This window comes from Typopeltis vanoorti, chromosome 6, assembly GCF_054136105.1.
Source record: "Typopeltis vanoorti isolate ZY-2024b chromosome 6, IOZ_Tvanoo_1.0, whole genome shotgun sequence".
Lineage (NCBI taxonomy): Eukaryota > Metazoa > Arthropoda > Arachnida > Uropygi > Thelyphonidae > Typopeltis > Typopeltis vanoorti.
Genome location: NC_143554.1, coordinates 49,853,357 through 49,881,160, shown reverse-complemented (window position 1 = coordinate 49,881,160; position 27,804 = coordinate 49,853,357). Strand labels below are relative to the sequence as shown.

General features: G+C 35.3%; 1 protein-coding gene across 3 annotated transcripts in view; it reads left to right on the top strand.

Annotated features, from left to right (window-relative positions):
* LOC150105441 (peroxisomal carnitine O-octanoyltransferase-like) overlaps window positions 1-27,804 on the top strand; it is a 311,316-nt gene that overhangs the window by 78,753 nt on the left and 204,759 nt on the right. For all 3 annotated transcript variants that reach the window (XM_090394815.1, XM_090394814.1, XM_090394813.1), the window contains exon 2: window positions 23,405-23,549. In XM_090394815.1, the coding sequence (XP_090250941.1) occupies window positions 23,405-23,549 (145 nt within the window). The remainder of the gene's footprint in view (window positions 1-23,404; window positions 23,550-27,804) is intronic.

The following is a 27,804-nucleotide window of genomic DNA, read 5'->3' as shown; positions in this document are numbered from 1 at the left end:
TCTTTGAACTTCAACTCGTTGTCCATCTATCCTTATTAAGTGTATTTCAAGTACGAAGTATGATAATGCTATCATCTATAGGCAAAATAATGAGTTTGCAGACTTAAGAGTACTATCATAATCTTTCCAATTGCTGACTTCACTCATCGTTTTATAAACTATGCTTGTGAAAACTGTAATTTGGTCAAATGACAGTCTAACAACTAATTCATGCATGGTCCTAATTAATTAGTCCTGGATTTAAATGTGATTTGTTTTGGTTATTTTCATAGATGAGCATACTCTAGTTAGATTACATGAAAAGGGAAGTGCCAAAAGGTTGGTGCTGTCTAAATGTAAGATAATTGTGCAACTCTCCTTTGTACTCGCATTGTCTTGCGGTGACTTTCATTATAGTTCATTACAGAAATAGGCCATCTTTGAGGCATGTAACTTCTCTCTCTCTCTCTCTCTCCTTCCTGGAAGAAAGGATTTTGAACCATGCAATTCAAAATCCAACATAAAACATGCAGACGTGCGAGTACTTACGGACATATAAAATGCTTATGATTCGGAATATCCTCTTAGATTCTGTCTAACGATTTTCAAAAAAAAAAAAAAATGTCTAAAATATCCCCCCCCCCCTGTACCAATTGGAAGATGAAGAAGCGTTTAAAGAATTTATATATTTCAGTTTTCTACTTCTAATAATATTAAAATCGTTTATCATCTGGGTGTCGTGCATCCTGGTTCTCTCACGGTTGGCCTTTTCCTGTCAGCCAACGAAGTATAGAGCAATTTATTGGTCGCTTCGTATCCATCGGTTCCTTACTTCCCTATCTGGTTATAATCTTAAAATGGAGGTATGTTGTGGAAAATATCAATTTTTTGCGAGTTGATTAAACAGTTCCTCTCCACTTTTTAACCTCTGTAATTGAATTCTGAGGACTGTGACTGCTGCAGGAATGAAGTGGCATTTGAAGATTAACCCCCCCATATTTCCCCTCCAAACAAAACATGGTCCTTTTGAATAAAGATAAGGTTTTTTTTCCTAATTGTGCTGTTTTCCCGCTAACTTGCACGAGTTCGTTTCTGCGTCATTGAACTTGACTGCTCACTTAAACGGTCGTAATTATTTAGGTTTTCTATCTTTTAAGTATACGAAAAAAAAAATCGAGTCGAGAATGCCTGAATTTCTCATCTTTACGTGCTTTTTATACTTGAAATGTGAAAATAGCGAACTATCACTTATAGCACTTGCAGTTGGTATCTAATGGTGGTGTGTTTGGGGGTACCAAGAACTTAAAACTCTCGGGTAACCTAAATACCCTGGAATGGTGTTTGTGTGTTGGGGGGGGGGGAGCGCTGTAAAATTTAACAAGAATTCATTTCGATCTGTTTCTGATATGTCATATTTAATTTTCGCAAAATTAGTTGGGCAGTGAGTTAAATGTTTTTTTTTTTTTATTATAGATTTCTCAAATAATTTTTTAAGGGTGTCTCTTATAGTTCATTACAGCAGCTTGAATTGAGCTGTAGTAGTGTTCTGTTAACTAGTAGTATCTTGGTATTTCTAGGAACCAGTTGTGCAATGCAGTCTTAAGCATTTAACCCAGCTGTTTTCTTCAGGATAAACCACATTTGTATCTGTTTTATGCACTTTCTAACTTACAAGTAAATTGACAAAAGTCTGATATTATCAGCTCATTGTATTACATTAAGAAATGAATACATCATTCTAATAATGAAACTAATAAGTCATTTAAACAAGCTTCACTTAATGTCTTGCTTAGGTTTAATGCTGATAGTAAATCTTATGTTTAACTATTGAGTCATTTCCATTCAGTATATGTCAAGCAGTATTCATCAAATAATACATCCATGGCATGTAAGGCAGATAGTCTAAATGCAAATGTAGCATTACAAACTTTTGAAACCCTTATAAGATATATAAAATGAATCTAGTATAACAATTGGAGGAATAAACTTTAGGATATTAAACTTCATTCAACATGGCTTTTACAGTAGAATGATCTGGAAGAGGTAAATCCCTCCCACTTCCAAGAAATCAGAGGAGAGAGAAGAAGAAGAAAAAAACAACAGAATTTTCAATTAAATGACAGTCACAAAACCTATCTGTATTCGAAATTTGAAATAAAAATTATTAATCAAAAATAAAGCAGATTATTTAAATAAAATAAGAAATATTTTTTTAAAAAAGTATTTCTCACTTCTCAAAATAAAATGTGGTTCCTCCCCTGTAATTTGTGTATGTGAATAGGTCAGTCAGCTTTCTTATGATTCCAAGCACTTAGAATCATGAATGCTGATTATTTTGAACCCCTTTCAGTTATACCAGTAAACTTGTCATGCTATGCCCTCACTAATAAGTAACAGCCATAGTACATACAAATAGATATATATTTTTAAATAAAATTCCATATTAATCTCATAGTTGTAAGGCTGTGTTTTAGTGAAGTAAGATGATCTAAAGTACATTATTGTAATATTGAAATTGTAAGAAGACATTTAAGCAAGCTTCACTTAATGTCTTGCTCTGTCTTCTTGAGTCATTTTCATTCAATATATGCAAAACTGGGAAACACAGTGCAGAGTCAAGTGGATGTTATTTGCACATTGCATGAATGGGCAGGTAAGTGGAAGTGTCAGTTCAAAGTTGCAAAGTGTAAGGTTGTGAGATTTGGCAAGAAACGATGGAATGTAAAGTACACACTTGGTGGGAAAACTTTAAAAGAAGTAGAGGAGATAAGAGATCTAGGAGTAATGGTGGACAAGGACCTGAAATTCAGGGGCTACATTGCACAAGTTGCGAAGATGTCACATCGGATAATAGCAATGATGCGGAGGATGCTGGCATGCAGAATTAAATAGGTTATGATGCTATTGTAATAGGCCTTGAACAGGACTGATATGGATTATTGTGCACAGATTTGGTTGCCAGGTTTTCGTGGTGATGAGGATATGTCAGAAAGGGTCCAGAAAAGATTAACAAAGGTAGTCGGTGGTATGAGGATAGATTGGGAGAATGTAAGTTGCAAAGCCTTGTAAATAGGAGGAAGGGGGGGGGGTATGATTGATACATATAAGCTGGTCAGGGGTTATTATCAGGTTTACATGGAAGAGATTTTTCATAGAATGGGGGGGGTAGAACAAGAGGCCATTGCTAGAAACTATAAGGAGGATATGAGCAGAGGAGTGAGGAGAAGTTTTTTGCATAGAGAGTGGTTGGTGAGTCGAATGCATTGTCTGAGTGTGTTGTGAATTCAGACACATTGATTCAGTTTAAGGCATGGTTGGATGAGCATTGTGGACATGCTTCTGCCTGATATCTCCACTTGGGCCTGGCTCCCACTGAAGAGACCTCAATAAAGGTCGAAACTAGTCTGGGTAGTGGCCGTTCCCTTAATGCATAACATTAGACATATCTGCAAGGAGATGTCTAATGTTATGAATTTTGCATTATAGGAGATACTGAGATAGGAGTGTTGGTAGCTTGCTCCACCTTTGCAACAAGTTGCTCTGGTGTTGTACCACCTTAACCCAGTCCTGAAGATACTTTCAGGTGCAAACTTTGTTTTCTCACACTTGGATAAAGGATTAAACTAAATTTATTATAACCTCCCATGATTAGTTTTTGACTCCATGGTGGTCAGATGATAATAATAATAATAGTAATAAATTCCCCTGATTCAGAATTTTTATAAAAAATAAGTAAATCTTTTAACATTTTGCATTTTCTCTCGGAGGAAGGAGGTGAACCTCTTGTACTGCTAACTTTGATATCAGTAAGCATCTGATATCCACCTTTTGCCATCATTGGTAGTTGCTTTTGTTTCCAACATTCGGCTGTAGACTTATGGTAGGTATTTGCTGTCTTTTTATCCTAACTGGTATTAAAAAACGTGTTTTCAGAAGGGAAAAAAAATCCTATGTCCTTGTGCCAAAGATTGGTTAACTTAGGAACTGGATGGTAAAAAGATCTAGGAAAAACTTTTTTATAGTCAGTGACTAGAATTGAACATTATTATTATTATGTGACACCTCCAGGGAGTCTAAGGACAGCTCCACCACATCCACCAACTACAACGAACCGTAGTACACCAATGGCATCTACCACCAACCACCACCACCACTAGTATTTTCACAGACAATCACAAACATCCATGCTCGTGGCGGGATTCGAACCTGCAGTCTTTTGGCTGGAGAGTAGATACAGTAGCCACTCGGAACCGGGCCGGCATATAATAGTTTTTGTTCTGGTGATTTGAATGGCATGGAATTCCCCATATGGTCACACAGATATGTCATAATTTTATTTTACTTCCAAATTTTATAAGAAATTTAGTAAGCTAATATGGTCTAGTGTTAGTTCTCTCATAGTTCATAGACATTAAGAATATTAAAAAAAAAAGTTAATTAGATGTAAAAATACACAAATATTAGATCCAAAATTATTAGATGCATTTGCTGATTTGATTGGCCATGTGGACAGCATCTCTACTTTCTACTTAAAACTGTTTGGTTAATTCCCACTATAGCATTGATGTTTCTGAATGTTGTGCTAGATGATTTTCATAACTTAGTTCATAACCTTGCTTAATTAGAAGCTTAAAAAAGTAAACATTTTTGCATTGAACTAACCTTGTTTTTAATTTATAAGATGACTGAGTAGTTATTTTTATCCAGCAGTTTGTGAATTTTTAAAATGATCTTAGAATTCTTGAAATACATTAAGGAGCTGTATTCTTATGGGAAATATTTTAAATAAAAAAAAATATTGTGATATGACATCATTCTAGATGTATCCTCCCCAATTACAGTCTTCATTTTAAGGATAATCTCTAGCACACCATTTCTTGAAAACATCTTTATAATGAATCAGTTTATTCAGTTTCTCACCAGCTTTATAAACTTCAGTATAATGAAGGTTTAAAGTAATGTAGACAGTGGGTTGCACAGTGTGGAGTGCCCTCCTAGGGTGAGTCATTGGAGATGTCACATAATAATAATAATAATCTCTTTTGTCTCCTCAGGTTTCTGATGTTTGTAACTCCCACTCTTCTAATCCTCATCTTATGAGAGGAGCAACTATTGTTTTGAAAATAGCCACTCATGCTAAGTTTAAAATACCAAAGCACATTGAACATATCTGTAATAATGAAAGATGAAATATTCATCTTAGGAAATGAGATTCCTGTATACCATTTCAATAAAATGAATTTAAGATGATTAATTTAAAATTCCTCTTCCCAGTATTGGACTTACTTTCCCTTTCAATTAATTTTCTTGAATTCGTTTTATTTTCACCAAAAACCATAGTCAGAATAATAGTTTTATATCAGTGAAACCAAAACTTAATACAGTGCTTTTTTACTACCCCGCTGAATAATAAAAAAAATAAAAATAAAATGATAGATCACTAGTTTTTCCACCTACTAGTCACATAGTTACATCTTTTAAATATACAAGGGTGTGTGTGTATATATATATATATATATATATATATATTATTGTATAGGTTCATAAATCTGCCATTATTGAGGTTGACCATGTCATTCTAACATAGCAAGTGGCTAGGCATATTGAAGTGTCAATGGACACTTCAATATGCCATCCACAGCAGAGCATTATGATGTACTTCGAGTCTTCTTGATGCAGTCCTGTCCCACATGTTGCAAGAGAATGAAGACAGCAGCACTTGTGGGAAGCATTATCTGACTGGCATTTTATGACACATAGCAAGGAAAGCAAAATCCAATTACAAGAAGCACTCAGCTAAGCATGATAAATGAAATTTAAAGGAATTATAAAGCTTGGCAAGAAAAACAAAGAAGCCAAGGAAGTTGGAAAAATAAATTGTATAAAAGTTAAATGGATGAATAAAACTTTCAAGCAAAAGATACACCAAAAGGAAAATGTTAAGGACAAGAGAGTGAGATCCAGGTTTAAGAGCAATATAAAAAAAGAGAGATGTTGGAAGTTTTCCACTTGGTCAAGAAATTATATTCTTGGTTTAATTCTTTATCCAAGTGTAAGCAAAAAAAGTTTGCACCTGAAATGATTTCAGGGCTGGGCAACTCATATTAGAGGATTATGACTTCACATCACTTGCCTTAGTATCCTACAATGCAAAGCACATATCCTTACAGACATGTATAATATTATGCATTATGGAAACGGTCACTACCCAGACCAATTTCAATCTTCATTGAGGTCTCATTAGTGGGATCCAGACTGAGAGGTGATACCAAAGTTGAAATAATGCAGAAGTCATATTTCCACATACGAGTAGCCAAAAGATGTCACACCTTGAAACTGGTCTGGGTAGTGACTCTTCCTGCAAAGCATAACATGTCCATAAGGATATCTCATTAGCCTCAATATAGAAGTTGCCCAGTCCTGAAATTACTTCAGGCACAAACTTTTTTTGCCTACACTTGGATAAAGGATTAAACCAAGAATATAACAGTATAAAAAAGAAGGTTAGGAGAGTGACAACCATAGTTAGGAAGTGAAATCGGATTATGAAAAGAAGTTAATTTAACGGGTCAAGGGATTTTTTTTTTTTTTCAATATGCAGGAGTTAAAGGTTAAAACAGTGAATATGATGGTAGTAATATAATGTACTAGATATAGCTAATTTCTTAAATGATCACTTTAATGAGATATACATTTAAAGCATATCTATGCTGAGGGAGAACTGAATGAAAAAATAGAAGTTAATGAGATTGAGGCATTAAAGCTATATCAAGAGCTTCATTTTGAACAGTAGTAGGAATGGATGAGATATTGGTATAGGCATCGAAGGAATATCCACACAAACTAACAGAATCCCTCACCTGATTTTTCAGTCTGGGTCTCAGCACAGACATGATTCCTAATGAGTGGAAGGCAGACAGAATAATCTATTATACAAGGATGGTGCAGACAACAATCAGTGTCTCCAGAGTGTGATCCTACTGAAGAGGCTGGTTAGGACAATATATCAAAGTCTGCCTACTTTGCTCTTGACAGTAGAATTTGATAAGGGAAATGGATATACTCTAATTCACCCTGTTGGCACTATTTCACAGGATTCCACTCATAGGTTGTTATACGAACACAATAGGATGAGTATTCGGGTTCTTCTTAAAAATAACCAATTTTAAATGTTTTGAATTTCACATGAGGCCCTGCTCATTGTTTTCACAATAATAAGAAAAAAAAACCTTCAAAATTTAAATTGATTTAGAGTATATTTAGGGAGTCACGATGGCCAGTTTTTAATATTGCTCACAATGAAATTATGTAATTTGCTTTTTTATTTTAAAAATATACTTTAGTACCCAAAGTAAATATTTAAATAATATATTTATTTAATTAGTAATTTTTAGCATTTATTTTTTCAAATGCACGTTGACTTCAGTTATAGAGAAAATAACAAAACGAAACTTTATTATTCAAGCAGATGAATATAATGTTTACAAATTCTTAAATTTACTGATTTTATTGCTGTTATTTTAACAGCATTGCTTTAATAAATTTAGTTTAATCCTTTACCCAAGTGTAGGCAAACAAAGTTTGCACCTGAAGTAGTTCAGGACTGAGGCAACTCGTAGCAAAGGTGGACCAAGGTCTCATCACTCCTTGTCTCAGTATCTCACATAATGCAAAGCACATCTCCTTGCTGACATGTAAAATGCTATGCATTAAGGGAAAGGCCACTACCCAGACAGGTTTCGACCTTTATTGAGGTTTCGTCAGTGGGAGGCAGACCCAGAAGTGGTGATACTAAGGCAGAAGCAATGGAGAGGTCATATTTACTTATATGAGTTGCCAAATGGTGTACCACCTTATTATTAATTTACTCTGGATTTAGAGAAAGATGTTGGAAGTTTATTTTCCACTTGGTTAGACTGTAATAAATTTAGTTTAATTTTAATCCTTTACCCAAATAAAGGCAAACAAAGTTTGCACCTGAAGTAGTTCAGGACTGAATAAGTAATAAGTAAATATGACCTCTCCATTGCTTCTGCCTTAGTATCACCACTTCTGGGTCTGCCTCCCACTGACGAAACCTCAATAAAGGTCGAAACCCATCTGGGTAGTGGCCCTTCCCTTAATGCATAGCATTTTACATGTCCGCAAGGAGATGTGCTTTGCATTATGGGAGATACTGAGACAAGGAGTGATGAGAGCTTGGTCCACCTTTGCTATGAGTGCTTCTTTCTTCAATGTTGTTGACAACTCTCATGCATCAAACATTTTTTTTTTTTTCCTTACTGACTGGAATGACTTATCTTTATTCCATCAGCAGCACCTTTCAGGAAATCAGCGTAAAGTCAGTCTGGTGATAGAGAAGAATCACAAAGTGTTTGATGTCACAAAGTCTTGCAGTTATATAGAAACAAGTATGGCTTAGGCTACTCTAACATGCATGTGATTTGACTGCTTTCAAGCTTCAACAATTTTTTTGCTTTTTCTCAAAAGAAACTTTATAATCTAAAATTGCGAATGCGAAGGCACCATAGGTGCCTAGGAATTTTCAGAGTACAGTATTTTCAGTTGCTACATTTATTTCCTTGTACTTCAGGAACCGCAAGATATCATTGGAGTAGAGGTCATTCCTAGGGGCAGACACAGCAGATGGAGCTTGAAATTGGACTTTAACATAGGGCCTAACAGTAAATACTCAGATGCCCAAGATTCCTTCCTGCTCCTTCATTTTGTTTTTGCTCTTTTTGAGATTTTCTCATGCTCCAAGTACACCTTTGATTTTTCCACAACATGCTTTTTCAACTTTGTAGGTTTCTTTCCTTTTCCCCAGATTGCCAAAACATCCTGGGCTGTGTAATGGGCTTCCTCCCTTATTGTTTGTTTCATTGCCTTTGTTGTTGTTTTTTCATTACAAAAAAAAAAAAAGTCATGACTTATTTTGTGAAAGGGAGTTTTGAGTGGGACAATGTGGCTTATTCTGTCCAGTAAACCATATTTCCATTCCATAGTTATATACTTCAGTTATGTTATAAAAATGGCAAGCACATTGGCAGGTAGTGCTGCTCACCAATGCATTTTCACTTTTTATAACACAACTGAAGACTTTTTAATAACGTTCTATTATAATTACATGAATATGTGGAGAAAAGAAGTGTGAAAAGTCAAGAGTTCATTAATATGCTATTTCAATATGCATACTTGGACACACTAGCACGACCCCTAAACATAAATGTATTAAAATTTTTATCTAATTTTTTACTTATTATATACAGGGTGTTTCAAAAAGAATAACCCAATTTCAAATAATTATATTTAATAATAAAAATGTGGTACAGTTACAAAATAAATTACCAAGTATGAAGTAAGGCCTAAAGTTTCACTCGCCACAATTACAGATGGCACGAGTTGCATTCATTTGTGTTCGTGGTTGCAGAGATATACAATTTTCAAATCGGGATATTCTTTTTGAAACTCCCTGTAGAACAAAATGAAAGGGTGTCTCATAGAAAACAATTAACTTCTAAAATAGAGAGCTTCCTAATGAGTATGCAAAATAGGCTTTTTCATGGATAGGCAGGTGGCTGACTGATTGACAGGTACCAGAAAGTGATGCATGACAGTATTCATACTAAGAAGATTAAGGTGACTAGTGATATAACATAGGATTCTATACTTGGCCACAATAGTGGCCAAGTATAGAATCCTATATATATATATATATATATATATATATATATATATATATATATAGTTTCTATACTTGACCGGATTCTACATATACAGGGTGTTCGGGATAAATTTGACATATTTATAATTAATTATATTTTTCCGTAAGTTACATGTATTAACACACACTTCTCTTCATTTAAAAGTTTGGACCCTTCTTCATTCATATACAAGATGTCAGAAAGGATGGATAGCTGGAACCCACCTGAATCATGGAAGAGAATAACTTGTATCATGATGATTCGTGCCCGCCATCAAAATAAGGATATTACGACTGCTGCCCAATGCTCCCTGAATACAGTAAAAACAATCAGGCATGAACTAGAGACTTGCAATGGTGACTACGAGGATGTAGCAAGAAGAAAGATCCCTAGCAGACGATCTGATTGCGTTCGTACAGCAGAATTCCTCGCAAATCTGCAGGAACAGGTGTTGAAGAACCCTGGCATTGGAATTCGGGCTTTGTTCGTGGAGTTGCTAACTGTAGTCAAGCCCTGGATAACAAGGGTAGCCAATGGTAGGCCGTATGTATGGCAGCAGGATTCGGCCCCTTGCCACACCTCTGGGAAAAGTCAAAAATGGTTGTCTGAAAATTTCTACGACTTCACCAGTCCAAATGTTTGGCCTCCAAACTCCCCAGACCTTAACCCCATGGATTATTTTGTATGGGGCGCAGTTGAAAAAGACACCAATCGCACTTCCAGTAATACAAAAGCCCAGTTAATGGATACAATTAAAACAGTTTTTGCGGCCCTTCCCAGGGAGACTGTAGCATCAGCTTGTTCGAGGTTCCGAAGCAGAATTGAAGCTGTGATCGATGCTAATGGTGGTTATTTTGAGTAAATCTTGTTGATAGTATTGTAATTAACTCTGCCTGTAATGTTTTTTTGTCAATTCATTAAATTTAATAGATACAAAGAAGATTTTCTTTTTCCTTACGAAACTGTCAAATTTATCCCGAACACCCTGTATATAGAATCCAGTCAAGTATAGAAACTTCAAGATCCTTAGTCTCATGAATTTCTTGTAATATAATCCTACCAGTATAATATGTTATTGAAAATCTCACCATGCCAAAGCGTACAGCTTCAATTATTAACATTGAATTTGCCCACCATTCTAGGTTATTCAGATCATTCTGTAAGTGCTGTAATATCAGTAGCATCCCTGATTGCCTTGCCTATCTTTGCATCTCCTGTCAAGTAATTCTCTATAATTAATGTATAGGCTGGTCAACAATGGTGCAAGGATGGATTCCTGGGGAATACCACTAGTAATTTTTTATTTTTCTAACTTTGAACTGAAACAGTGCTGCATAATGTGGTCGTACATGTAAGACCATAGGAGACCCAGGCCCCAAAAGAATCCTATGCTATCCAACTCCAGACCTCGGGATTCAAGAAGTCATTCTCTGGTAATTCCTCTGTGCTGCCAGTGAATCTTGCAGGGCACATGAGGAGAGTATCTTGAAATCAGTCCCAGAGAGCTCAAAGCTTAGTAAGTCCATATAACTCTATTGACACCACATGTCTTTAAAAGATACAGTCACAGAGTTAATTTTGGTACGATTTGGTGTTCTTGAATTAACTGTACAAACTTGGTTTTCAGCATAGTAGGCAGCTTTTACATAATGGAGGGTAGTGAGTTGTTGCCCAACTCAGCTCCTCTCTTTACTACAAGGACAAGCTTCCTTAATCCAATGTTAGTCCTATATTGAGGTTCTAGTGCTGTTATTAAACCTTTGTTCTTCAACCTATTCTCTATAATTCTCACTACTGCATTATGTCTTCTGATACATGGGTACAATAACAATGTTGACAACATTCGGCAGAGCATTGATTCTTGCCCTAATTAAATCTGTATATTCAAATCCAGGCAGGAATTGAGTCCCATTCATGATCCATTGATGTTGAGAAGGAATGTGTTTAGGTTCTTGTAATGCAGCTTCATTGACTGAATGGTGCAACATTAAAGCCCATCTCCTTTGTTCAGCCAAGGCAGTTGTAATCAGTGTCTTTTCATCAAGTACCCACCAGAGGTATGTCAATAATCATTCTTAATATATGAAGTCCTAGAAGCAACAAGACATACTTCTGAAGTGGAGAGAGAGAAAACCTCTGTAATATGGATAAACACTAACCATTGCAACAAAGGAATCCCAAGACGTGGTATATTTACACCCACCATATACCACTTTCTGATAACCATCTATGAGCCACCCAATTATTTCAGTTCAAAAGTTTATATTCCAATCCTGTATTCTCCAGTTCATGCAACAGCCTTTCATGTGGTATTTTAACAGTCCACCTCTTCACCAGATTCATAACCATGCTCAATGACATTTATATCATTGTTATGTTTGCATACCATAGTTGAACTTGCATACATTCTCATTGTTCCAGCTATGATGATTTAGTTCCCCTGTCTCTCTGCATTAGGTCTCAACCCATGCAAACCTTTTTTTTTTTTTTCATTGCTACCTCGTCATATCTGACTATAACTTTGCTCTCTGGCAGATAAACATATAAATTCAGACCATTGTGCAGATATTTTACTCACAAACTCTGAAACAAGAATGCAATTTCTTCAAGTATAATATAATATACTTTGTGACCAAGCAGAAAAATTTTCTACATCTTCAACTATCTCTGATCTAGAGTATTTATTATTATTGTGTGACCTAAGACTCATTGGGGGAGACCCAAACAATTCACACAATATCTGTTGCACCTCTCCTTGAAACCAATAATAGACAAAGCACTCACAGCTGACTCTGGCAACTCATTCCATTCATTCACCACTCTCCAAACGAAAAATCTAGTCCTCACACCCTTGATAACCCCATTCTTACCCAATTTCCAGGGATGACCTTTTGTTCTGCCCCTATAACCAAGTACTTAAATATTTCCTGTGTATTGACCCCATAAAATCCTTTAAATAACTTAAATTTTTCTATCCTGTTCCCTCTTTTTGTCAGTCAACTAACTTTTGCAACCCATAAACTTGCAATCTATCCCCATAGGGAGCATTCCACAGATCACTCATTATCTTGGTCATTCACATCTAGATAGTCTCCACCACTTCCTCGTCTTCAAGAAATATCGATGGTACTGATAACCCTTCATAGGTTGTAGATGAAAAAAAAACAAAAAAACTTTGGTCTTAGAAGCTGCTCTGTCTTTAAAAAAAAAACTTTATTTAGTTGAACTTCAGAGTTTGAGTGACCACTTCTCATTTTTGTTCATTTTGTAAGAGGAGAGAGAGAAAATCCTACAGGCTATAATGTTTCAAATATCACACTGTTATCTTTTTTGCTGGACCCTTCTTGAGATCCATATTCAACAAAAAAATTAACATCCATAACACATAGTCATCATCATCATAACAGTCCTTCTCTGTCCACTGCCGGACTTTCTGTGCCACTGAGTTCCTGCCTTCTCTTTAATCTCATCTTCCTCCATCTCTTTGGTATTCCTGTAGCTCTCTTTATATCTAGGATACCATTCTGATATCAACTTGGTCCATTTCTGAGTGTTTCTTCTTCCAAGTATTGCACATTCTACCTAGAATGGTAATAAAGAGTAATGATCTTTCCATCTTCCTCTCAGCTTGTTGGTAAATTTTTTAAGCAAAGTTCATGTTTCACTTCCATATGTCATAACCAGGAGTACAACTGTCAAATATTTTTCTTTTAAGGCAGATTGGGATGTTTCCTTTGGGTGTTTCATGGTGTTTTCCAGAGGCCATCCAACCAAGTTGAATTCTACATATAATTTCTTCTTCATAGTCATCCTCTACTGTGATTTTTTGTCCTAAGTAAACACAGGATGCTATTACATCAATTTCCTGATTCCATTTCTACTGGCTTTTTGGTTTTGTATTTATTATACATTGTCTTTGTTTATGTTTAATCCTTTCTTTTTACTTTCTGCATCCAATTCAGTGATCATTTGTTGAAGTTATTCTGCAGAGATTCTTAAAAGAACAATGTCATCAGAAAATTGTTGAGGATTTAGTTCTTTTCCATTTACCATAATTCCTCTATTTTTCCAAGCCAGGTTTTTAAAAATTTCTTCTAGGGCCTCTGTATATAATTTTGGTGAAATGGCATCTTCCTGTCTAACTCCCTTTTTTATAGAAAATTTCATATCTGTTCCTGATTTTAAAGCTACTATAGTTGAATTTTTATATATATGACTAAGTATATCAATGTAAGTTTTTTCAATTCCTTGATTTTTAAGGGCTTATAAAATATCTAATGTTAAGATTGAATCAAATGGCTTTTTAAAATCAATGATTGCTGGGTCTAAGGGTTTATGATATCCATTTGTTGTATTTTATATATATATATATATATATATATATATATAGTGTCTAAAATAGTTTTGAATGAAAGAGAATGCCTAATTTCTTGGATATTGAGGAGGCTATATATATAGAGTGTCTAAAATAGTTTTGAATGAAAGAGAATGCCTAATTTCTTGGATATTGAGGAGGCTATTGATGTGATGTGTTTATGTCAGCAGAGATTGGAGGTAAAAGTTAGTCCAAGCAGAGAGATCCAATCTTGTCTACTGATTTTTGTGTTACTGAGGGTAAGGGTAAGCAAGCTGAGATCTATTTTGTGAGAGAAAAGTCAAGACTGTGCTTTGGTGGCATTGAACATGACAAGGTTGTCCTTTCCCCATTGAAGGATAGCATGAAGATCAATGTTTTTAGGCACTGGTTGTAGATGATCTTGAGCCTGAGATGTCAGAGTACTGCATGGTTTGTAGGATGAGTGGAGAGTACTATCATCAGCAAAGCTGTGGATAGGATTAGTAGTGATTGTGAGTAGGTCATTTATGAACAAGAGGAAGAGAGAGAGAGTAGGTGACCCTCCAGCATTGATAGTTAAGCTTAGAAGAGGAGAGGGAGTCATCTACCATGACTCACAGAGAACAACCAGAAAGAAAGCTGGCTCTCCAATTACAGAGAGTGGTAAGGAGACCAAAGGATGGCAATTTGTTAAGCAGGCCATGATGCCACACACAGTTGAAGGCTTTCAAAATGTCAATGACAATAGCACAAGTTTCTTCAAACCTTTCCATGGTGTGCTGCCTGGTTGGCCGAGTGGTTAGCGTATCCGCTCTCCAGCGCGAAGGCTGCGGGTTCGAATCCCACCATGGGCATGGATGTTTGTGATTGTCTGTGAAAATATTAGTGGTGGTCAATGATAGATGGTGTTGGTGTAGACGATGAAAGTGTTGTAGTTAGTGGATTGAGTGGTGGAGATGGAGAGTTGTAGTAGAGTAGGTGCCCTCGCTCAATGAGTTTGGACTCCCTGGAGGTGTCATGTAATAATGTGATATATATATATATAAAATCATTGGTGCTGTAAGTTTTTCTGAATCCTGCTTGTTCTAGAGGTTGGCAAAAATCTAGTCTGTTTTGTACTCTGTTAGTAATGATTTTTGTAAAAATTCTGTATATTGTTGAAAGGAGACTGATAGGGCAGTAATTTTTAATATCTTTTTTGTCTCCCTTTTTAAAAACTGTAATAAGGATAGCATTGTTTCAACTCTTTGGTATTCTCTTCTGTCTTAGGCATGATGTATAAATTTTACTTAACAACACTCAGACATGATCAGATCTCTTTCCTTATTTGGTTGACATTTACGTCTACCCTTTCCTAACACAAACGCATCATGTCAGTAATGTCTAGTCTCCAAAAAACTTGGGGTCCTTTTCTACTGAAGTTGTTTGTTTAATCTGCTATGTTGCCTAGCCAAATTCCTAACCCATCCAACCTTAGAAAAACACTATTCTTAAAACCAGAGTGGAGCACCATGTACTTCCAAAAAATCCTTGATGCTGTTTCTCATTCTCCAATGTTGTCACTCACATTACCTGTTTCTACATTATGTCTTTTCTTTTCACTTCTGTGGGCACTGTTCTGCTGAACTGGTATCTCTTAACTTCTGATCACACATGGCCTTCAGTATCCTTTAAGCTATCACACCAAGATACCATACCTCTTCCATGTCTTCTAGCACAGAAATGTTGCATGCATCCTTTCATATCTGTTCCAAGAGGCATTTTTTAATGTATAAATCCCATTCCTCTTGTACTATAATACACTTTCCATTTCTAATAATAAATAGAAATATTTATAAATCAGTATTTAGTATTACTTCCAAGCCTCCATGGATGCCAAAGATTCATTTGGAGGATGTCAAACATGGCCTACCTGACTTTGAAGACATTTAATGTTGGAGCCCTCACTACCCACTCTGGCAGTGCATTCCACTCGTTAACCACCTTCCAAGTCAAAAATCTTCTTTTCACTTCCTTACTCACATGTTCTTGCATCACTCATTATTCTATGCAGTAATTCCCCTGTATCTATTTGATAGACTCATTAATTTATGTCTCAATCATATCACCCCTCCTATCCTCTGAAAACCATCAGACAGTCTTTGTTATTTGCTTTTTGTTTTTGAAGGTTTTTCCATTTGTTATACTATAAATTAAAGATACCAAGAAATTATATTCTTGTATGTTTGTAATTTTTGTAAACAAAATTTGTATGTGAAGTAACTTCACGACTGGGAAACTCGTATATAGAGGCTAATGACTTCACATCACTTGCCTTAGTATCTCATCTTTAGTGTATAATCTTATGCATTATGGGCAGGGCATATCCAGACCAGTTGCAACCTTTATTGAGGTCTCATCAGTGATAGTCAGATCCAAAAGTGATAACAAGGTTGAAGTAATGTAGAAGTCACATTTCCATATACAAGTAGTCAAAAGGGGTAATACATTGTTACTAAAATAATGTGGATTAGAGATAGATGTTGAAAGTTTTTCCACTTGGTTATATTATAAATTAAAGATGCCAAGAAATTATATTCTTGGTTTAATCCTTTATCCAAGTATAAGCAAACAAAGTTTGTGCATGAAGACACTTCACATACTAAGGCAAATGATGTGAAGTTATTAGCCTCTATATGTGAGTTGCCCAATCATGGGGTTACCTCATGTGCAAACTTTGTTTGCTTACACTTGGATTATTATTATTATTATTCAGACCTCCATGGAGTCAAAAGACTCATCATGGGAGGTCCTTCCTAGGAAACACAAAGTCTATCATACTACTCCTTGAACATATTGACCATTCTTGCTCTCACAACTCCATCAGGCAATATATTATATGGCTTAACCACCCTCCACAAATATATAGGATAAAGGATTAAACCAAAAATATAATTTCTTAGCATCTTTAATTTATAGTTATTTGTCTCTTTGCAATCTCTACTGTTTTCTTATCACTAAATATAGCCATGTGACCAGATCAATCACAGAAATAAAAGCAAGGCCTAATTAATTCCTTATATAGTGGAACTATCACCTTATCTGTACATGTCAGCATTTTCTTTTGTTTACTGAGACTTGGTATACATTTTATGCAATAATACGATACATAATATCTGATCATTATCAACACTTTCAGGAATCCTACATTTATTAGGTGTTCCCCCCCCTCCCCTTAGTGTCAGTGGCTCTTCTGTCTTATCAATAATAGATATCTCACATATGCTAGTATTCTGTTATAGATCAACAACTTATTATAATACACAGAAGTATTCATTTTTATTCAGGAATAGATAAATTTTTACTACATCAATTGTTTCCGAAGACTAGAAAAAAATGTCCCTATAGCGTTAAACTTTCCAACCTCAACAGATGCTCTACTGCACAAACAAGAAAAACAAGTAACTTTGTTTATTACTAAATACAGTAAACAGACATTTAACATCTGTGAACTATATTTAGGAAAATTACTGTAATTAGAGACAACTTGAACGACAAACACTTAATTGAAAAACACACTGCTCCCACAGACTAGTTGCATGTATGTATCAGACAATAACCAGTCACAACTATTAGGTGCTATTGTCTCAGAGCTCACCTTGCCTTGCCTTCTGGATGATTTAAAACCACTAGAACGTTAAGAATTTGACACGCTGAGCCATCTGTATCTCTTATCAAAGAAATCAAAGGTGTATGTATTTGTGACCGCACACCCTGGCTATTAATGCGGATGTGATGCAATGTTTAAGCATCGAAACGTGTCCTCTTCATGAGGCATTAGTGTACTGTGTTTAATTTTATTAATCATGTGAAACAGGAAACAATTAGTGGAATCTTTAATAGGAATAAATGCAAATATATAATATTGGTGATATTGCTATTGAGTGGATGTGCACTGCACACTTAGCACACGTGGAATATTCACCCCTAATATCTCTCTCTCGGATCTCCTCATGTCTGAGGACTTGTGACCTTTCTGATGATGCTTTGCCATTTCTTCCCCCCCCCACCCCTGTGCTTCTCTTATTGCTTGTTCTAGTTTAAGTCCAGTAATTCTTGATATTTGGTCAAGCCACCTGTTGGGGGTTTTCCTCTTTCTCTTTTCCCACATAATTTACCCTGGATGATTATTTTTACCAGGCAGTTGCCTTCCCTTCTACATGTGTCCAAAATATTGCAGTATTCTCTTTTCAATTATGTTTATCAGTATTGTGTGGATATTCAGTTCTTCTAGGATACTTTTGTTTGTTCGCTTTTCTGTCCAGGACACTCTTAACAATCTTCTCCAGCACCAGAGCTCAAACAACTCAATTCTTCTTCTATCATCTTTTGTCATTGTCCAAGACTCGAAGCATAGAGAAAGATAAAAAAAAAAAACAAAAAAAAAAAACAAAGGTTTCTACAAGCTTAATTTTCGTCTTTTTGGAGATGTGCCTGCCTTTCCAGATCTTTGTTAAATCAGTCATTGCTTTCTTAGTTAGTGCTATTCTTCTTCTTATCTCTTTTTTACATCCATCTTTTTTTTTGTTATCATCACTCCAAGATAGTTGAAATGGTCAACAATTTTAATTCCTTCTATATCTATCTCTTCTGCATTGTTTAAAATCATTATTTTGGTTTTATCTTGATTTATTCGTAAACTGTGGCTTAAGATTGCCCATTCTAATTGATTTAGGATGGATTTTAATTCCTGTTCGCTTGTTGCTGTTATCACTGTGTTATCTGCATATCGTGGGTTAGTGATTGTTCGGCCACCTAATTTAATGCCTCCATTCCACTTTTCTAGAGATCTTTTCATTATAGTTTCGCTGTAAAGGTTGAATAGTAATGGTGAGAGTATGCATCCTTATCTTGATCCTTTTTCAAATTGGAATGCAGGGAACAAAGGGTTTTCGATTCTTACTGTTGCTTGATTTCCTTGATATAAGTTCTTTATGAAGGTTATTAGATGGTGGTATTCCTGATTTTTGCATGATATCCCATAAGATATCCCACCCCATGCAGTCAAAGACCTTGGTGTAATATTATTTGTCTGATGTTAGATATATGATCTCTAGTCCTTCGATCTGAATTCTGCTTGTTCTTTTGAGATCTGAATATTCACCTGATATATATATATATATATATATATATATATTATAAAAAAAAGTGAACAGCCTATATTTCTACCCATTGCAGGGTAAAGGCATCTCCAATTGCAGGGGTTTTTAGGTCTGCTACTCCCATGGTGACCCAGTCCATAGTGGGAGAGTGGACAATCACAAAGATCTATGCCTACGTGGGATTCGAACCTGCAGCCTCTTGGCTGGAGAGCAGATACTCTAACCACTCTTTTTTTTGTTGTTGTTTTGTTTTTTTAATGTAATTTTGAAAACCTGCTGTGAGGATATTAGAAAAGAACTTGATATTGTTAGCACTGCTAATCTCAGGTCACTTAAACAGAGTGGGAGAGGAAAGATTAGAAAATGAAATGTTTTTTTTGCCAGAATGGATTTTCGTCTGTGTGGATTGATGCAGTGAGATGTACTTTACAAGACCGAAATATAATGTATGATGATATTGGAGTAGATAACATATTAATTTGGAGGAAAATTATTAATAGGAAGTTAATAATGATCTAACTTTTTCATGTAGTTCTATCATCATATCCTCTACATCTCCTGAGGGTACATATCAACATCAAGAATTTGATTGTGAAAAACCCTGCTCTAGAGAATAAACCTGGAACTCATTCAATCCAGGCCTCCAGTAAGTAACAAGTTGGTCTCACACCAGACAGTGAAATTCATCTCCTACTTTAAAGACGTTCAAAAATATGCATGCCCACTGCAGGATTCAAACTTGTTCGTTGGAGAGCAGATATGTTCTCCAATCTGCCAGACTATTGTGGTGTTTCATGGGGAGAAAATGTCAACACTAGAAAGTAGTTATCTACAACATCCACAGTTTACTGAGAAGGGTCACTAGTGAGGAGAAGATGTAATGTTTGAAAAATGGAAATTATTTGGTATTTTGAGGCATGTAAACAATTTGTATAAGCTCATTTTTGATAAGAAATTGTCTTGGCATCTCTACCTGTTTGATTCAAGCAGTTGGAAAAGGATGGCCAGCTGGTCTTCCTTTTCTGGTTCAAAATCTCCAAGGAATTAATTCACTATTCGAAAAGTTGGACTGAAGAGAATCAACATTTAAAGAAACCAAAAAGTTCAAATTGGATGGCAGAATTAGTGATAGAGACAGGAAATGAATTTGATAGAATGGGATCTAGAGATTTTAGCCAGGTAACCAAAAACAGGAGATTCTTAGTTGGAAGCACTAACATGGTAATTTTTGGAAAAAACATATGCACAAATGCTACTGTTATGACAAAAATAGCCAAAGTGTTAGTCATTGAGGGAAAACAACAATGTGAGTAGCTTGAAGAAGTTAAATTTTGAATTTCTGCTAGGAAAAGTAAGTGTCATTTTGGGAAATTTGCCTTTATCTGAACCTAATATATTTCTTTTTGTTTGCGTTTTCATAGTTGTGTGAGTTAAAAGTGGGAGGGATATGAATATGTAGCCATACACATTGAGAATTATACTAAACTCCTCTGTAAAATCTGGTGTTGGCAACGTCTCCCCCACATACCACTACTTGGTCTTCTTCTAAGCACATTCAGAAGTCTGTCTCCTAAAAAGGTTCAGTCTAGTATACTATCTTATGACTGATTGTCATAACTGTTTTAGAGCTGTACTTTTGAAAAGAAGAAATGCTGGATCTCTTTATGATATCTGATGCAATTCTCAAAACATCACTCATTTTGCATGCTGCAAGAAATGTGGAGGAAGTAATCCATGTTCTTGAAGTAGCCAGAAATCATGTTTGGATTGAAGACTTGTTTCCAATGATTATTGGAAACTTTCTTGTTGAAAGTAAACCATGCTTGCTTCCAAAGTAATGGTATTGCACTAGTAGTGGATAAAAGTAACAAACTTGTTTACAGTTTTGACCAATGGAGTGTGTTGTAATTACAAGTGCAACTTTTGAGTCGGGTGATACAGCAGTTTTCGTATGGCAGTCGTTGAAGTAAGAGTGTGTGAGTGGAGCTTATCAGAAGTTGCATCATGGAACAAAGAGCTGTGATAAAATTTTGCTGTAGATTACGAAAAACTGTTATAGAAATGTACCAAGACCTAAAAAAAGGTTTATGGTAATGATTGTCTGAGCTACACAAGTATTCTGATAGTTTACAATATTTAAAGAGGGGAGAGAGAGAGAGAGAGAGAGTCTCTGGAGGATGAACCACACTGTGGATGGCCAGTTCCTGCACAAACAAATGAAAATGTGGCAAAAACTAGGGAAATTGTTGCCCATGACAGGTAAAAACCACTAGGCTACTCGCTGTACAGTTTGATGTCAGTAAAGAAATTGCCAGATTAATCTTGCAAGAGATTTGCACAAGAGGAAGATTTGTTCGACTGCACACATTGACACACAAACAGAGAGAGCTTCGGGTTACATGTTGTGAAAAATTTTCATCCATGCAGCTGATCAAGATTGTGATGTGTTGCAAATAAAGTTGTCATCGGTGATGAAAGTTAGTGTTTTCAGTTTGATCCATAAACGAAAAGCTAGAGCATGAATGGCATGGAACACCTTTTCCCCAGCAGAAGAAAGTCAGGTTGCAAAAATCACTTGTCAAGACAGTGGTTATTGTTTTTTTTCTAGGCTGCTGCTGGAAATATCCACCACAAATTTGTTTATGTGGGTACCACAGTGAATGGACAGCATGATTTAGGAGTAATGCAATGTCCGTACACCCACATGCAACTTGTCAGGAAAGAACTCTTACACAACAACAATTGGTTTCTGTTGCACAACAACACACCTGTGCACTACCTGTGAAGCAGTTTCTGGCTTCAAAGTCGATCTGTGTGATCGAATGTCACCCCCCCCATTTGCCAGATTTGACTTCTCCAGACTTTTCCTCTTCCCGAAGATGAAGTGTGCCTCGAAAGAGGAGCACTTCAGTGATATTGTTGACATCCAATGCACTGTGTACCAGACACTGAAGGAGGTTCCCATTCAGGACTTCCACCATGTCTTCAAACACCTGTATGACAGGTGTAAACATTGTGTGGGGTTGGAAGGTAGATTAGTTTTGAATCTGTGTAATTGACAATTCCAAATATAGTTCTTTGGTTTGATATAATAATTGTCTCATTACTTAAGAGGTACATTGTGTATGTAGTTGAAAAATTCAATTTTTTTTTTAAACAAACAGAGAGATGTTATAATATGGTAATGAGTAAAAAAGATTTAGAGATAGTGTTGTATATTTTTTCACTTAAGATTGTACAGTTTGGGATAAACAATTTTGAAATTTCTGAGTTGTGATCAGGGTTCATCCCTTGTTCAAGCTACATGCTCAGACAGGAGCATAAAAGTTAAACATATTAATTATTACACTTAAATATTATAGTCATGCTTGTGTTTACTGATAATAGCTAATGACATGCACATATTTGCACATTGTCTGGATGTTAGTTATACAACAAAGTTTATTCTGTATGGGAATAGGAAATGAAACCATCAGTCAGGATACACTATTATTATTATGTCTCTTATAATATATTAAAGATTTATTATTAAATGCATTGATTCTTATTAAAATGCATTGCCTCTAATAATAAATTAAAGATGAGAAGTTATATTCTTAGTTTAATCTTTTATCCAAGTGTAAGCAAATAGAGTTTGCACCTGAAGTAATTTCAGGACTGGGCAACTCGTATATAGAAGCTAATGACTTCACATCACTAGCCTTAGTATCCTATAATACAAAACACACATATTTACAGACATGTATAATGCTACATTATGAGAAGGGTCATTATATAGACTGGTTTCGATCTTTATTGAGGTCTCATCAGTGGGAGCCAGACCCAGAGGTGATACCAAGGTTGAAATAATGCAGAAGTCATATTTCTATATACGAGTAGACAAAAGGTGTCACCTTATAAAGGGTCTGGCTCCCACTGATGAGACCTCAATAAAGGTCAAAACTGGTCTGGATAGTGACCTTTCCCAATAATGCATAGCATTATACATGTCTGTAAGGATATGTGCTTTGCATTATGAAATACTAAGACTGGTGATGTGAAGTTGTTAGCTTCTATATATGAGTTGCCCAGTCCTGAAATTACTTTAGGTGCAAACTTTGTTTGCTTACAGTTGGATAAAGGATTAAACCAAGAACATAATTTCTTGGCATCTTTAATTTATAGTATAACCAACTGGAAAAACTTCGTATATGTCTCTAATAATCAGTTGAAATAAATCATATAGGGTATAATTTTTTTTATAGATTCATGAAATTGATAAGAAACAGAAGTCAGAAAGAGATCTTTTTTATATCAGCACTAGTGAAAAAACTTTCAGTAATGATGATAAACTTCCTAGCCTGCCTGTTCCTTCTCTCCATCAGACATTAGAAAAATATCTGGATTCAGGTAATACTTATTTAATAATATATGATTCATATATTTTATTGCAGATAAATGCCAATTTTTCTGATTATAGGTTCACACTTTAATTTAATTTCTTCTTACATGGGGTATTTTAGATTTTTTTAATTATTATTAGAGATTACCATATATTTGTCTTTGTGTTTAGCAAATTACAGTTTAAAATTTTCTTCTGTTGGTATTGATTTCATAAGCACTATTTTCCTCTTAGAGTGATATCTTACCTGCGATCTTAAGTTATTATTTTTCTTGACCACCATGGAGTCACAAGACTCATTGTGAGAAATCAGAACTAGTCAGTACAGTCTATTGTACCACTTGTTAAACTCATCCACTGTTTGTACTTTCACCACCCTCTCAGGCAATGCATTCCATGCTCCTACCACTCTCCATGCAATAAAAACTACTACTTACCTTTTTACTCACTACTTTCTTTTGTAATTTCCAGGGATGTTCCCTTATTTCTTCCCTACAATATGAAAACTCTCATCAGTGTTAATCTGATGATAACTCTTTAACAGCTTAAATGTCTCAATCATATCACCACCCTCCACCCCACACTTTATCTTCTATCCACCAAACTCTGCAGTCTGCATGCCTTCAGTCTCTCTTCATAAATCACCATTCTTCAGTCCTATTGTCATTTTTGTTATCTATCTCTGCTTACTCTTCAAGTTTTACTTCATTCCCTTCAAATCCTGGTGACCAGATCTGAGCACAAAAATCCAGACGTCGTTTGATCAACGTTTTATACATTGGGATAACCACACTTTTATCTCTCATGGTCAATGTCCTCCTCCTCAATACTATTACTAATAACCCTCCCAGTCATCACATCATCTGTAAACAACTGAAAATCCACCTGTAGTCCTGTTACAATATTATTGACATTAATATAAACAGTAATGGTCCCAGTACTGAACCCTGTGGAACTTCACTTGTAACCTTCCTACTTCCTGATAGACAATGCTCTGATATCTATCAGAAAGCCGGTTACCAATCCAGTCCACTAATCTGATATCCAAACCCATATGGTTCAACTTAAAAACCAACTTGTCATGTGACATCTTGTGAACTGCCTTTGCAAAATCCAAAAAAATTACAATGTTTGCGTTACTCTCATCAACTACTCTTATTACGCTATTGTAAAAGGCAATCATATTACTAAAACAAGAGTGCCTTTAATAAATCCATTCTTGCTTGCATAAATAATATTGCACTCATCTGTCCAATTCTTTATATAATTTCTTAACAATTTTCCAAAATCTTAACAACTACTGAAGAAATACAAGCAGGCTTGTTGTTTGATACCCTTCTGATGATTCTCTGATTTTCTGATATTTTTTTCTATTATTGTATAGTGTCGTGTCATGTAGCTTGTTTCCTATATGTATGTTTCCCTAATGATGACCTCAATACAGAGGTCAAAACATCATGTATTTTCTTAACTATAAGTAAAGTAATTATTCCAATGTGTGTTTTTGTCTCCATAAGTTTTTTACTATGAAATCTGATGCTATTATGACCAAATCCAAAACTCTTGATCCTCTTCTTCTTTTAGCTCTACAACCCCCTATAGGTTTTGGCTTACTTCACAATGTTTTTCCTTTCTGCTCTATTCAGTTCAGTACTTTTCCAATTCTTAACTTTAAGAATTCCAAGGTTGGTCTTTCTCATCCTCATCAACCATCTCTTTTTAGGTCTTCCTCTTTTTTGTCCAATTATTTCCCATTTATATATATATATTTTTAACTCCCCTACTTTCTGCCATCCTTTCTAAGTGGTCTATCCATGCTATTCTTTATTCCTTAATAAATCTAACAATATCTTCTCTGTTTATTAATTAGCTAATTTCACTATTTGTTCTTATTCTCCAATTGTCATTTTTCTCATTATTTTCCTTTCGAAAATCCTTAATCTATTCTCTTCTTTTTGGGGCAGAGTCTGTGATTCACATCCATCTGTTATTACTGGTCTAATAATTGATTTATAAATTTTTAGTTTAGGATTCTTATCTACAACTTTACTATACCCAATAATCCTTTATGCAGGTGATAGCATTTATTTCCAGCTATAATTCTACTATTTATTTCTTCTGCTATGTTTTTTGTTATTGTTATTAAGGATCCTAGATGCCATTTATATATAATGCATACTATTTTTTAAAAACAGATGTTACACATATATATAAACTCGAAATAAGAAAACATTACCTTTGAGGTATTTTTCTGCAGACAATTCATAAATGTTAGATAAGAATTCTACTGGAAAAACTTGAAACTAGTGCTATATATATATATATATATATATATATATATATATATATATTGACAAATGTGTAAAAATGTGTCTGTCCAATGCAGAAGAGTCATGGATAGGGAAGCTCCCACCAGAGATGTAATACATGCAGAACAGCCCGATGTGAATACGTTAATTTCTGCTTGTGATTCAGACTTACAGGATATGTTCTAAAATATGATAGATTGAGTATAATTGTATTTGTCTGGTCATCTGGGATGCTGATATGGAGATATATTAAAACCCACTTAAATTTAGTCAGTTTTAGTGAAAATCCCATCTAAAATGCATCATTTTGTTATTTGTAGTATTTATGGTAGTATGTTGGAAAAGAGCTCTGTAAAAGATAAGTGATATTTTGAGTAATCACTGGCAGTATTGCTTGAATTTTGGTGTTTTATGTTTATTTTTGATAACATAGCATGTCTGCATGATTTTTGGTGTGATTTCTGCATAATTTATTAATTAAAATTGCCTTCTTTAAACAGACCACAATGGTGATACTCATAAGATCAACCAGTTAGGTGTCAACCGGTGCGACTAGGTGAGCACCACGAAAATCAAGTTGGCATTAACAATGTACATTTTTCAAAATTGATTCTATGTTTCGAATGTAATATTTATGCCTGATGGAATGTAAGTGATGTGTTTGTGGAGAGAATGAATGAGAGACAAGAGAAAGTGTGGATTTGTAGGAAGTACAATATATTATAAGACCACAAGTTTATGAATGAAAAACAGACTGATCAAATAAATGATGGTGTAAATGAAAGAAAAATAAATGAAATGAAAGCTAAGTGAAACTGAGGGGAGTGAAAGAATGCAAGAATGTAGAAGCAAAAGTTAGTGATGAGGGAGTGAAAGGAAGTATTAATGAGGAAACAGAAGTAAGGTGTGGCAGAATGAGAGGTAGCAAGACTACTACTGGAGTGACAGAGAGTGTAATTGTCGGCATGTAAGACTTGATGAAACAGTTCTTGAAAATGAAAAATGAATAAGGGAATATGCAGAGAGATAGTAAACATTTATTGGAAACTAATGAAGTGCATAAGAACAGAATGAAAGAAAAAAAGCTAAAAGAGGTGACAAGTGATTCCAGAATAGCAGTATGTGGAGATTTCACAGTTAGAGGATTAGTTAATGGGAGAATCCATAAGATCTGCTATACATGAGGGAGGATTTGCAAAATATTTCAGGCATTGGACATGAGAAAAAAAATGAGCAAGAGAATTAGTGGTTGTTGTGGGAACAACCATATGTCTGGGGATGGGGTGTCCTAGGTTCGATTCCCATCGGCGATGTGAGGAGCTTAACCACCTTACTGGCCATTATGGATCAAATACACAACCTCATACACTCCGTATCCATCATTTATTTCAATGTAATATCAATGGTATTACAATTTTAATATGCACTTTGCATTGATGATTACCTTGACATCTATAGATGTCTTGGTCGGTAGTGTGGTTAAGGATCTTCCTCAGCCATAGCTAAGTTAGCCGGTCTTGGGCATGGACAACAGGTTTTTTTCCCCCATTTTATCCTGGGGTTTTTCCTCCTGCAAAGCAGGCAAACTGGCCCATTGAAACTGGCCGTTTCGACAAACATGGGATACCACCAGGAATAAGGAGTAACCAACCTATTCCATGGGATTATCGGTTACGTAAGCTTACGCAGTAAAATGTGTAGGTCTGCACGAAAGTAACATATGATGACGATGTGGGGACAAATGATTTAAGTGAACATAAGAAGCATGTAAGGGCAAATGTCAGGAGGTTACTGAGAAGAGTGAAAGATAACAGTATAGTGAGAATGGTGTCAGTGCATTGCTGAAGAAAGTGATGGTGTGACAATGATGAGTTGAAACGGAGAGACATAATCATGAATGGTATGCTAGAGGAGCTGTGTGAGGAGAAGTGAACACAGTTTGTGGATGCGTGAT